Here is a 13656-nt window from a genome sequence, read left to right on the forward strand (position 1 = left end):
GTTGGACCCATTTGGTGGGGCCGCATGATGCATTTTGATTAAATTTGGACTCGTTTGGTGGGCCCGCATTGAACATTTGTTTAAAATCGAATCAACCGAGGGCCCACATTGTGGGGCCCGCGTTGTTGGGCCTCAGTGGGGCCTCTTGTGAGGCCTCTTATGAAGAGCAATGATGGTAGCTCTCCACTAAGACAACATGATGGGCCCTCCACTAAGAGCAATAATGATGGACTCTCCACTAAGAAACATGATGGGCACTCCACTAAGAGCAATAATGATGGACTCTCCACTAAGAAACATGATGGGCCCTCCACTAAGAGCAATAATGATGGACTCTCCACTAAGAAACATGATGGGCCCTCCACTAAGAACAATAATGATGGATTCTCCACTAAGAGGGACAACATGATGAGCTCTCCACCAACATATCTCTCTCTCTCTCTTTCTCTCCCTATATATATCTCCCTTCCCATCTATAAGAAGAGAAAAAAAAAAAAGAAATTTATCTTCCATTATCTCTTTCTCTTCCATTATCTCTTCTAATCACTCCCTCCAATCCCTTTCCTCAATATATTCTTCCATCCCTCTCCCTAATATTCTTCTTCCATTATCTCTTCACTCCCTCAATCACTCCCTCTAAACACTCCAGAGAAAGCGAAAGACGGCGGAGCGGATCGGCGGCGGCAGGATTTTTTATATTTTTTTGGATTGGGCGGAGATCTTCACCACAGGCAGGTGCATTGTTCTCAAAATATTTCTTTATTTTTCCGAATTTTTCTGATTTTTTCCGCAAATTGTGTTTTATAAATGGAAAACTCTTCAAAAAACATCTTTTGACGAAGAAAAATTAAATTATATACCAAACAGATTCTAAAATTAATGAAATTTCGTGGGAAAATAATATGTTACTGATTCATTTTACCATGAATTTGTAAAGATTTTTGGAGTTTATTTGGTATATTATTTAATATTTTCTTTGAAACTTATCAGATTTTAGGATAATTTTTACTAACATCAGATCATCATTACAATTCATAAAATTTTTACAGTAGTCTTATCTTCCATATTACTTGTTACTGTAAAATTTTCGTGTGATTTGGATCTGTTTTAATATGGGATGTAGTGTTAATTTATAATCTGGTCTGGAAATTGTAAAATCCGAAATTGGTAGTAAATAATTTCTAAAATTCATGAAAATCTCACTGCATGCTATTTTGATCCGTATAGTATTTCTGTAGAAATTTCATAGAATTTAGAGTTATATTTCTACTAGTTTATGTGTTAATTGTGCAATCTGGACATTTAATGGTTTAATCAAGATTAAATGTGAATTTAATGTAAAAATATGCAAAACTCATCCTGTAAGCTACATACATTTTCATCTTGCTGCTGTAGAAATTTCAAATCATTTCGAATTTATTTGCAACAATTTCACTTGTAAAACCGCTCATATGCTTAAAATTGATAAAATCCATGGAAAATTCGAAATTAATTGAAAATCATATAAAAATTCCTAAAGAACTTTAAAATTCTGTCACATGTTCACTCCTTAATCCATTGAAACAGAAATTTTAGGATCTTTAGATTTTCCTGGAAAAATGGCCCGTGCATCCATAATCGTATCCCAATTGCAACTTGATCTTTGACAATTTTAATATTTAAGTTATAGCATGTTGTTGGCTCCGAGGTTAGTGTCCACGGAAATCCTGAGATTCTGCCAGGCAATAAGATGCTATAACCTAAGTATTAAATTGCACAAGGAAAGAGCGCACGATTCCCTCCTTTGGATGCCATTCAAGGCCGAAATTGGTGAACCCTAGAACCATTGGTAATCCTTAAATGTCTAGAAACTGAAAATCTTCGAAATCTGAAACTCATTAACCTCGAGAACTTAAATCGATTTATCTTGTGTCTTTCGGAACCATTGGATTATGGTTTCCAATCTAAGAACCATTAGAGCCCAATTTAGGAACACTGGTGTCGTGCCGTGTCCTAGGTTTTAGGGAGTCCTAGAGTTAGGAGTCCAGCCTCATCACGGACGCTTGCTATGAATAGCAACCGTACCATAGGTCTAGTTACACTAGTCACCCGATCTTTCCCTAGGACAAGCCTAGTAAACTAGGATGTAGGCAAAACCTGCATTAGTCTAAGGGACAACTTGCATTCAGATAAGAATCATACAACATCTTAGATGAAATCCTAAGATAATAAAATCCTCAACTTGAATTAAATAACTACTTTTAAAACTGTTGAAACAGTCAAATCCGTTTAAGTCGGTGTCCTAGTTGAGTTAGGCATAAGTAGCTTAGCTTAGGTGCACCGAACTACGTCGACTCTGATCCCAGTGAGGCTTGGGTACGTAGGCAGCTTGGATGTCTGATGGCATACCACCCGCGAGTCGGCACCACAACAAATTGTGGTGTTTTGTATATTAATTTTCTTGTAAATACTTAATCAAATCACTTAGGACTTTCCATGAAATTAGAATTCTAGGAGAACTTTCACTTAGATTGAATCCAGACAAATTAATAAATCAAGATACACATCTAGGATTCTCATTGAAATTAGATCATAGGATGCATGTCACTTAGTTCGCACATTAACATAGAGTTGAATGAGCCATTTAAAATAAATTTAAAAGAGTTAACTTTTGGAATCGAAGACCGATTATCGGGCAGGAATGGTGCATGTGGCGGATAACTCCCCATACCTTCCATTCTCGTAACCAGGTAGCGAGTCTAGATTTCTGGTTAATTACGGGTCCTAGATCCCACATCTAGGTGGCGACTCTGTCAGTCTCTTTCGTGTGGAATTCGGATTGCCTTAGTGATCCCAAGTCCACAGGAAAGACGAATTCAAATCAATATTAAAATGCACACGCCAATCGCGTGGGTACGAGAGACCAAAGGAGAGCGCGCGGCGGCTCGCGCCCCACGCCCCTCTCGCGGGATCATTTCCCACACTTCTATATCTCTTTGACTTAATGTTTTTGAAATGATTTGAAATTCCTTTTGTTTTGAAGATCAAATCAAGATCCTCATTAGAAATTAATCTGATGAAGACTTGTAGAGTCGCCACCTAGGATAAGGGCCTAGGTCTCTTTGATTTACTCTGTTTAAGGCTTTGGCTTCGTCGAGATTCTAGGTCATACTAGGTTACGTGAGTGGAAGGTGTTAGGCACCACTCCTGCCTAGGAAATCCTAGTCTTAAGAATCAAATCTTCCAAAAGATTCAAAGTATTCACTTAGTTTGGTCTATGCTCTGAAATTTCATATGAAATTATAGATATTCTGTAATTTCATACAGAATTATCATTAATTTCGTATAAAATTTTGTTTAAATTTGAATGTTAAATTTTTTTCCGAGAGTACTGACTTTTCTTATTTTTTCATTGAATTTTCGTAAGAAAATTTTTGTACAAAAATGGAATAGAAATTCATATGAAATTCCAGTTCTTCGAGAATTTTTACTTAATTTTGAGATCCGAACTCTAGTGATGTTAGAGGAGTTATTAGAAACATAATTCTAATGAATTACCTACTGGATCTCTTTAGAATTTAAATAATAGTAATTCCATTGGAAGTGATTGAAAATTATGGAAGAATCTTCCATAATTCTCAAATTCTCATTGAATTTTAATAGGATTTGAGTTCTAAGATCTTATTTTTGAAATCTTAACCTATATCTAACACATTTGAGGTGAAAACTTAGAGAATTATGATTAATCTAGATCTAACAACCCTAATTCTCTAGATCTTAACCTAGATCTGGATTGTTTACAATTTGAAATTCTAAGAAAAACTTGTTTTGATGAGAAAGAACGACAAAATTTGTGGAGCTCTGGCGAGAATTCCGATCGCACTTTGACTCCTTAATCAACCTTCACGGATGATTCAATGGAGAATTCAAGAAAGGAGATCAGACAAGGCCTTTAAAACCTTAGTCTCCTTTGAAATTCTTCCAGTGAACTTTCTAATCGGATTCCGGTGAGCTTTGGCAAGAGTTTCCTTTTTTTAAAATTGGAGGGAAAATTTAGAGGGAAGAACTTTGGAGGGAAGATCCACCACAAAATTCTAGCAAAAATTTCCAACATTTAATTCTCTAGAACTAGGGCCTATTTATTGGCATAAATGGGAGGGAAAATTCCGCATAAATGTCAAAATGTGGTTACAGATCTGATTTTCGTACGATTGGGATTTTGTTCACAAATTTCGTATGTTTTGAAAGCATACGAATCAAAAGTTTGCGCAAAAGAAAATTTCACCAAACTTCTAGAAGTTCGTACATTTATAAAATGTTCGAAATCAAATTCGTACATATTTATACATATGAAATTAGTTTCGTACACCTAGAAATGTACGAAAATGCAGCAAAAGGTTCAATTGAGCTCAGAAATTGGCTAGCTTTCTACTGTTTTGCTAGTTTTTTAGGCTCAATCTCAAAGATCTCAGATATACAAGCTCATGGCAATGGTTGTGAACTGATTGGGTCAAACTTTGTGATGGGTTTGGGTGATATTTGGGATCAAGCAAATGTTTTTCTGCAGGAATTCTTCCCACTCTTTATATCTATAATATATCATAATTTTATTGTTTAGGAAATATCAAAACTCCCCGGTTCTCATGCTAGAGATACTATACTACAAGGGTAAGCATCAACTCTCCTAGCACGGATTCATCATTGGAATCATCATGGCGCAAAAAAACTATTATGACCGAACTTTGAAAAATGGGGCGTCTACAATAGGCTTGTAACTTTGCATATGAATACCAAACTACGTTGAGCTTGATCCTTAGTGGCCAAGGTACGTAGACGACTTGGAGGCACCCAAGTTCAGTCCCACTCCTTCACATACTTTTCTTTATCACATTCTCTTTACCAATCTTATCTCTTCTAGGCCTTGCAGTCATTTTACCCTTTAGATTAAATAACACTTTAATTCAAACTAAAACATTCAAATAAATTACTTAGGAATCACATCAAAACTAGATCTCTTAAGTTGCATGTCATGTAGTTCATACATTTAAGAATCAAATAAGCCTTCCAACCAAGTTTAAGTGAATTATCCTTTGAAAATGAAGACTGGTTTACCGGACGAGAATGGTGCCCTAAAACCTTCCATTCTCGTAACTAGGTAACAGACTCAGATATGGATTGCAGACTAGTATTGCAGTGTCACTTATGGGTCCTCGGTCCCTTATGTAAGTGGCGTCTCTGCTCCTTTCTTTTGTATGATGTTCGGATTGCCTTTGTAGTCTCAAATTCATAAAAAATAGAGGATTTTCATTTATCAATAATCAATAGACCAGTAAAATAATGACTAAAACTACGCCACTCTCTTGGGTCGTGAAGGGATCTCCTCATGGATCTGACGCCACAATATGCTAACAAGTACTCAACTACCCTTTTATAGACTTCGATTTGTCTCCAACAAAAACAACATCCTTTCGTATTCAAGGCTTCGGCATACATGTGCCACCACAATTAATTCAGGTATGAGAGACCGAGCACTCAAACTCCAACCATTTGGCACTTAGCCCTATTTGTTACCTCTAGTGACTTGAGTGTTGAAGGTGATAGCGTCTGAATCCAGGTCTGCGATCGCGCAGTCGGTAGAGAGCCTCCGCGGGGTCTGCAATCACAAACAAATAGGGTCAGGGGGTCCGGGGTGGGTCCCGGACGACCACTTCGACACCCAAGTCAGATCCTTCGACCAATCAATATAAAGGACAGCGAGAAGGGGAAGGGGTTTCGATCAGGGTTACCAGGGCCAGCGCGCGGGTTCTTTTCTGGGTGTGTAGATGAGTGGGTCGGAGGGGACTAGCAGGGGGAGTAGGATTGAGTTCCTAGTCTCCTCTGTTGTTGCCTCGCCTCTTTTTCCGGTTGTTCTTGCGGAGCTGGGAATGGGGGAAGTCTTTTTTCGAAAAACGTTGACCCTCTCTCTTCTTCCTTTCTCTCCCTTTTAAAGGGAAGTGTGCGGCCCTTTTCATCATTATGGAGAGAAAACCTTCCTTTGCAGGATTGGGCCGTCCCCCTGCCTCGCCGGCGCGCATAGCTTTGGTGGCCATTTCTTTCCATAATTTGTGATGATGAGGCCTGGGCGGCGAGAGGGCAACAAATGTCATGATTGTGTGGTCTTTGCCGTTTTTCGACGCCTTCTTCATGATGGTTAGGCTCTAGTCGTGCATGGATGACACGTGGCGATATCTGAGAGCGGAGCCGTATTTGTGTCCCATCATAACTCCCCCTTACTCCTTTGGTCCATTGAATGGGCCAAGGGAGTAACGTTTTGTTCGAGCGAAGTCATGATGAGGGTATTTACGAGGGCTCCGGGGTACGAGGAGACGTTCCGTTTTATCCGGCGGCCGTTCCTGGGAAGTGGTAGCGTCGTTAGGGGGGTTGCCTTGTTTCGAGGCACCAGGATTCCTTTCTCGGATTTAAAAAGGGAAGTTACCCTGGCGCTTTATGGTGGCTCTCCGTCCCCTTTTTTTTTGTAGTAGGCGTTCCTTCGTGCCTTTTTTAACAACATGCCTGGTTCTCCTTCACGGGTTAGGGGCAAGGCCCGTCTTTTTCAGGAATCGTCGAGTGACCCCGACTTGTCTTCCGGTTCAGAGGAGGATCTTGCGGCTCGTCCGAAGAAGGCTAGGAGGAACCCGAGTCCTTCCTCGGGCTTCCTCCCCCTTCGCCTTTCCTCCTTGCCTAGGGAGGACAAATCGTCTCGGTCCCGTGTCGCCAGGGAGTGGTCTTTTTTCTCCCGAGCCTATCACCAGGGAACAGAACTGCGTGGCCGTGTTTTGAAGATGAGCAAGGAGATCGAGGACTTGAAGCGGGAGAACGAGGCTTTACAGAAAAAAGGTTCACTTTCTCAATGAGCAGCTGTTTGAGTATGAGGTGGACCCCCTGTTGGAGAGCTCTTGGGAAGAGGAGGGGAACCCTTCGGGAGAGGAGTCTTCCTCTGATTAGTCTCTGGCTTTCCCTGTTTTTCCGCGTGTCTTTCCCTTTTCCTGTCGGGGATTTTGGGGCATGCGTGCCTTGTGCTTTGTTTCCTGATTTCCTTTGTTTTTATAGGCCTGTGAGCCAGGAGGATGTGAATGGGCAATCTTTATGAATTTGTGCTGTCTCTTTGTGTTGCTTTTTTCATCTGTTTGACATAAATTGTCTTCATCGTGAGGAATTGTGACGTCTTGTTTGGACCCGCGTGGGGTTTCAAGCCCTTTTGCCAATTGCGTTTAATTTCTTTCGCCTATTGTGTTTGTGCGCCGTGGCCTCGCGTCGGGGCCCCGGGCCCGGGCGCACCTCTCCTCTGGCGCGGTCGAGGTCGGATCCCTCCGCTTGGCTCCCTGCCTCCGGCCCCTCCCCCCTTTTTGGAAGTGACTTGTGGTGATCAGGTTCGGGCCTGCTGTCTTCCCATTGCCCTTACTAGAGATTAGGCTGTGTGGGTGCATGGGCGACGCGTGGTGAGATCCGAGAGCGGCGCCGTTTTTACGTCTCATCACAATGATACCCTTGGTCCATTGAATGGCCCAAGGGAGCAGGCTTGTTTATCTGGTCAAGGAATATCGTGACGAAGGCATTTATGGGCGTTTTGGGATATGAGAGGATGTGCTGTTTCATCCGGCAGTTCCTTCTCGAGGAATTGTAGTGCCATCACGTGGTGCTGGCTGGTCATCCAATAGGAAACGGACACGCGTAAGGCAAGTCGCTTCGTTTTCTTACCCAAGAGTCTTCCACGGGATTTATAAGGAGCGAGTTCTTCTGCTTTCTATGCAGATTACCCTTCCGTTCCTTTCCCTTTTTGCTTTCTTTCGGCCTTTCTTTGGGCTCGTCGGAGATGTCATCGTCTTTCCAAGGTCTCTCTATAAGCGGCGAGGGGAGAGTTGCTGGCGAGGGGAGTCCTCCCAGTAGCCCTGGGATCAATCGTGACGGGTTGGGGCCTCGGCAAACGATTCCTGAGAGGGACCGGCCTCATGGGCTTTCCCCGCGCTCTCATCTCCCTTCCTCTTACGAGAGAGAGTCCCATGAAGCTTTTGCTCATCGCCACCGCTCGTTTTTCTCTCACGTCCATCGTAGGGAAATGGAGGTTTGTAGCCGGATGATCGACATGGATCGAGAGATTGTGGCCTTGCGTGCAGAGAATGATTTGTTGAGGAATCGGGTGCGGTGGTTAAATGACCAGGCTCGGTTTGTTAAGAGTCGGCGTTGGGGGAGCTCTTCGGAGGAGGAGCATAGTGATAAGGAGCTTTCTGATGCGGAAAACTCCTTCAGCGGCTAGTCGCTCTGAGCTGGAGGCGGCGGGATGAACGGGATTTTGGAGGAGGCTTCTTTTTTTATTTTCTTTTTTTATAGTTGGGGGCCTGGGCCCGGGCCTGCGTGCCTTTTTGCTTTCACTCTCCCTTTTTTGTAGGCCTGTGGGCCAGAAGGAAGTAATTTATGAATGGCTCTTTTTTTTCGGTTTCTTACAACTTATATCTTATGTTTGCTTTCCCTTCGCATGTTTGCTTTCCCGCGCGACTCGAGCCCTTTTCGCTATGCTTGGTATTTTTTCGCCTGGTGGCACTGTACGTCGGGCCCTTGTGACTTTCTCTGAGCCTTTCTTGGCCATACACAGTGTTTTCCATCTTACAGATTTGTATGCCGGGCCCTCGTGAAGGGTCCCGAGCCCTTTGCCATCGAACGTGGTCTTTTCCATCTTGTGGATATGTATGCCGGACCCTTGTGAAGGGTCCCGAGCCCTTTGCCATCGAACGTGGTCTTTTCCATCTTGTGGATTTGTATGCCGGGCCCTTGTGAAGGGTCCCGAGCCCTTTGCCATCGAACGTGGGGAGGATTTAGGGATGGCTTGCTGGGGAAGTCACTTAGCGGTAGGGGTAGCGACGTCTTTTCAGTATGGCGCTTCGACTTTTGGTGGTTCCCTTGAATTTCCCAATCGGCGCCACGTGTGCGCGTCCCATCGGATTAGAAAGGAAGGCAGATTAATCGACGCGTGTCGAAATCCTAGCCCTTTTTAAAGCCTTTTTTGGGGATTTCGTTCTTTGTTTTATTTCTTCGTCTTTCTCGGGTGAAACGGGTTCTCTTCCGCGGCGATTTTTTCACGCGTTGCTTATTCACTAACCTTCTTCCGGTGAGTTCTGTGTCTTTTATTTCATCCGTCATTTGCTAGTTTACGATGTCTGTCGCGACTGTACCTCAGAGCCCCTCTTCCAAGAAAAAGGAGGCGGTTGTTTGTAGAGGGAGGGGGCGGCGACTCTCGAGACGTACAGCAGCCTACGGAGTTGAAAGATAGCTCCGAGGCTTCTGGGTCATCGGTGGAGGCCGCTTCTTTGGAATCTCCTGCTCGAGTTTCTTCTGCTCATGAGGCGGAGATTAGGGACATCCGGTCTGGTGCCGCCATTCGTCCCGGTCGGGTGACGTGTTTCAGGAACACCTTGGGAGAGGGGGCGGCAGAGAAGGTTAGGAGGGAGTTTCACATGCCCGATGGTTACGGGATTAGGGTTCCATCCTTTGCAGAGGAGGTGTGTGAAGGTACCACGGAGGAGGAGGTAGCTTTCTACGTGGAGGCTTTTCGGGCTGGGGTTAGGTTCCCGCTCTTGGGCATTATAGTAGAGGCCCTTGAGTTTTACCGGGTGGCCCCTTCCCAATTGGCGCCTAATAGTTGGCGCACTCTCTTGGCCTTTGTGGCCAAGGCGGGTCTTCACAAGGTTTAGCCTACCCTTCCGCTGCTCCGGGCCTGCGTTGCCCTTAGCCCGTTGGTGAAGGGGGAGGACAGCTGGTTATATCTGACCCAGCGCCCTCAGGTGAAAATTGCGGCGAACTTGCCTTCTTCCATCAAAAAGTGGAAGGGGGAGTATGTGTTCATCACCCCTCCATCGGACGCTGGCTGGGATTTCCTCGCTCTTGGAGGCGCTCCGTTGAGTGGCGAAGGAAGTCCCTCCCCGACGAATCTGATTACAGCAAGTTTGACTTGGGGAAGCTCGCCTCTGGGGAGGCTATTAATGTTTTCGAGTTTAGGTGGGAAAGGGGCTTGAAGAGGCTTGGTTTGCTGAGAGCTGTGGAGAGGGGGGCCCGCTGTATGGGCGAGGGAACGGGGGAGAGTTCCGCTAGCTATCGTGGTAAGCCCCCCCTTTTTTTCTTCTTTTTTCTTGTTGTTGTTGTTTTCCTTTGTTCTGAGCGGTTGTTGTTCTCCTATTTTTGGCAGGAGGTATGTCTTCTTCTAGTGACGCTGGTAAGGGGAAGGGGGTTGCGGCGGCGATGAAAGGTCTGGCGAGTCGCAAAAAGATCCCTTCTGATTTTATGGCCGCGGCCAGGTTGGGCCGGTCGCAAATGAGGCTTCCGGCATCCGTGCCTTCCAGCCCCTCTGGTCGAGCGGTCGGAGAAAAGGGGGCGGCTAGGCCCTCTCCTCCGGAGTCGGAGCCTCCCGCCAAGAGGGCTGTCCTTTTTGGTGCTCGACAGGGGGATGCGGGTCGTGCGGCGCATCCTCCTGCCTTCTCGGAGGACGTGCCCAGTCGGATGGAGGGGCGGTTATGACCAAACTTCTTCTGGAGCGGGTGGAGCTTTCGTCGCAGTGCTTCCAGGTGCGAGGAAAGCTGTTTAAACCTGACTGGAATATTGGTGTTGAGGATAGTGTTCTCACGAACCCCTGGGTTGGGGTGGAGCTAGGGGTGGCAACCGCTCTTCCTGGCGACGAGGCTGAGTTGGAAAGCTTCGATCGTAGGGCCCTGGGGGCTCAGTATTTTCAATCAACATCTTGCGTAAGTACCGGGTGGCCGGTTTTTCTGATTGTATTCTTCTCTCTTTGCTATTTTGAGATTGTACGTTGGAAATTTTCTGATGGCTTGCTTTTGCAGTCCCAAAGCTATGCGAGGAGGATGGTGCAGTGCCTGCTCGAGGATGAGGCTGAGATAGGTGTTTTTGAGGAGCGAGTCCGGCAGCTAAGCGAGGACTTGGACAAAGCCCGGGCGGAGAAAGCGGCCTTTGATGATACTGTTGCTCGACTTCGGGAAGACCTCCAGATAACCATGGAGGGGAGAAGTCGTGCGGCGGACAAATTGGCAGTGGCTCGACGAACGCATGCCCGGGAATTGGCGAAGGCGCGGGAGGAATGGCGCGACTCCGAGGAGTTTTTCAAGGCCGCGGCCGCGTTCAGTGTGGACATTGAGATTGATGCTTTTGCTGAATGCCGGCGGCGCGTTCAAGAGGTCGACCCTTCCTTCCCTCTTGACAAGCTGATGCACGAGGCTGAGGGAGGCGCTTCGGAGGGTCTTTTGCCGATACCGGTGGAAGTGCCGGAGTCGGCCGAGGAGGAGGTGGCTGCCTCGGTAGATCCTGCAGTTGCCGAGACTTCTGAGGGGGCCCAGTAACGTTCGGATGCTCTTCCTTTTTTTGGTCTTATTGACGTATTTGGTCTGTAATAACATTTGAACTATCTTTCTTTTCTTTATATATGATGTGCCGCGAGCTCTTTGAGCTTTCGGTATTGCTCTTCGGGCCTTTTTTTTAAGTTGCGATCTTTGTTGGCGAGGGTACTCCTAGCGTGCCTCGTAGGGCGTCTTTTTGTGGAAGGACTATCTTCCCCTCGAGTGATCAATTCGGGGTTAATGGGTCCCGCCTGCCCTTTAAGGGGAGGTCTTTTCTTCATGGGGGGCGTTTTAGGGTATTTTCGGGGGGATCGGCCCCGATGCTACCTCTGTCTCACTCCCTGTCTTTTTTCATGGGGAGCGTTTTAGGGTATCTTTTTTTTTTTTTTGAGGGGGGGGGGGGGGGGGCGATGGTACCTCTGTATCACTCCATGTCTTCTTTCGGGTCCCTTATTTATCGTGGGCCAGAAAGTGGAGATGCGCATTGCTCAGGTAGAAACGCTATTCCATTGATTTGTTAAAGAGGGAAAATACATCTTTGCTTCTAGAAACACAAAAAAAAGAAACAAACAAGACATTCGTCATACTTTTAAAGGAAAACACGGAACTTACGCAATCTTTTCACTGGTAAAATTCTCGGAGGTTGTCCATGCTCCAACTTCGAGGGACTGGGGTCCCATCGAGGCGTTCTAGCTGGTAGGCTCTAGGGCGGAGTGCTCGAATGACCCTGTACGGTCCTTCCCATTTGGGTGCGAGTTTTCCGGCGTTGCGGGGGTCGAATACCTCCGCCCGTCGTAGTACCAGGTCTTCGGGTTTTACCGAGCGCTTTTTCACCTGAGCGTTGTAGTACCGTGCCACCTTTTGCTGGTAGGAGGCGGCTCGGAGGAGGGCTTGCTCTCTTTTCTAGAGCACGAGATCGAGGGTGTTCTGGAGGAGTTCAAAATTTCCCTGTTCGTCATAATTCGCGGTGCGGAAGCTGGGGAGGCCGATTTCCAACTGGATGACTGCTTCGGCCCCGAAAGTTAAACTAAAGGGGGACTCCCCTATTGCGGTCCGCGGCGTTGTTCGGTAGGCCCAGAGGATGCTGGGGAGCGCCTCCACCCAGTTCTTCCCAGCTTCTCCTAGTCGCTTCTTGAGGCTCTGGAGCAGGATTCTGTTAGTTACCTCTACCTGCCCGTTGGCTTGTGGGTGTGCTATGGAGGCGAAGCGGTGCTCGATGTTTAGGCTATCGCAGAATCTGCCGAATTCAGCGCTCGCGAACTGGGGCCCCTTGTCTGTTACAAGCGTTCTTGGAATGCCAAAGCAGCAGACCACGTCGTGATAGAAAAACTTCTCCGTCGCTTTTGAATTGGGCTTTGCTACGGCTTTAACTTCGACCCACTTGGTGAAGTAGTCGATGGCGACGTACAACATTGTATGCCCCCCGGAGGCTTTTGGGAATGGTCCGAGCAGATCCATGCCCCACATGGCGAAAGGCAGGGGCCCTGCCATCGCGGTGTATGGTGTGGCCGGTCGGCGGGAGGTGGTCGCGTACCTTTGGCATGGGCTGCATTTCTTGACGAATTCCTTTGCGTCCCTGAGGATCGTAGGCCAGAAGTAGCCATGCCTCACGATTTTCTGGGCCAGTCCTGCCGCCTCCGTGGTCTCCGCAGATTCTCATGTACTTTTCGTAGCGCGTATTCTGATTCGGAGGGTACCAGGCATCGGAGATACGGCCATGTGTATGATCGTTTGTAGAGCCTGGGCCCGTGGACCACGTAGTGGGCGGCTCTCGCGATTAGGCGTCAGGCTTTCAGCTTATCTTCGGGCAGTATCCCGTCTTTCAAGTATCGCATGATGGGATCCATCCAATTTGGTCCTGGTGGAATCTCCAAGACTTGTACCTTGTCGATGCTGGGGTGAGGCAGTATCTCTGTGAGCACGGTACCGAAGTCATGGGTCTCTTCGGCGGCCATTTTTGATAATGCATCCGCTCGATTGTTCATGTTTCGTGGTACCTGGAGGATCTCCATCTCTCCCATTCTCTGCAGCTTCTCTTTTACCTTCTGGAGGTATCTCTTCATTCTGAGGCCCCTAGCCTCGTATGCCCCGTTTACTTGGTTGACGACGAGCTGGGAGTCGCTATAGACTTTTAACCTTTCCGCACCGAGCTCTGCAGCTAGACTTAGTCCTGCTAGCAAGGCCTCGTATTCCGCCTCGTTGTTGGAGGCTTTGAAGTTTAGTCGGAGGGCGTATTCTAGTGTGAATCCTTCGGGGCCGTGGAGGACCACTCCAGCCCCGTGCCCTGCTTTTCTTGCCAAAC

At 46.6% G+C, this 13656-nt stretch overlaps 1 protein-coding gene across 1 annotated transcript; it reads right to left on the reverse strand.

Moving 5' to 3' along the window:
- Positions 1-12257: 12257 nt before the first annotated feature.
- Positions 12258-12767, reverse strand: LOC143888483 (uncharacterized). Its single transcript, XM_077392947.1, has one exon. It carries the CDS (start codon positions 12765-12767, stop codon positions 12258-12260), a length of 510 nt encoding a protein of 169 aa, XP_077249062.1.
- Positions 12768-13656: the final 889 nt, after the last annotated feature.

The sequence above is a fragment of the Tasmannia lanceolata genome, unplaced genomic scaffold, assembly GCF_043159265.1.
Source record: "Tasmannia lanceolata isolate RefF3 unplaced genomic scaffold, GAP_Taslan_0.1 ptg000012l, whole genome shotgun sequence".
NCBI classification, from domain to species: domain Eukaryota; kingdom Viridiplantae; phylum Streptophyta; class Magnoliopsida; order Canellales; family Winteraceae; genus Tasmannia; species Tasmannia lanceolata.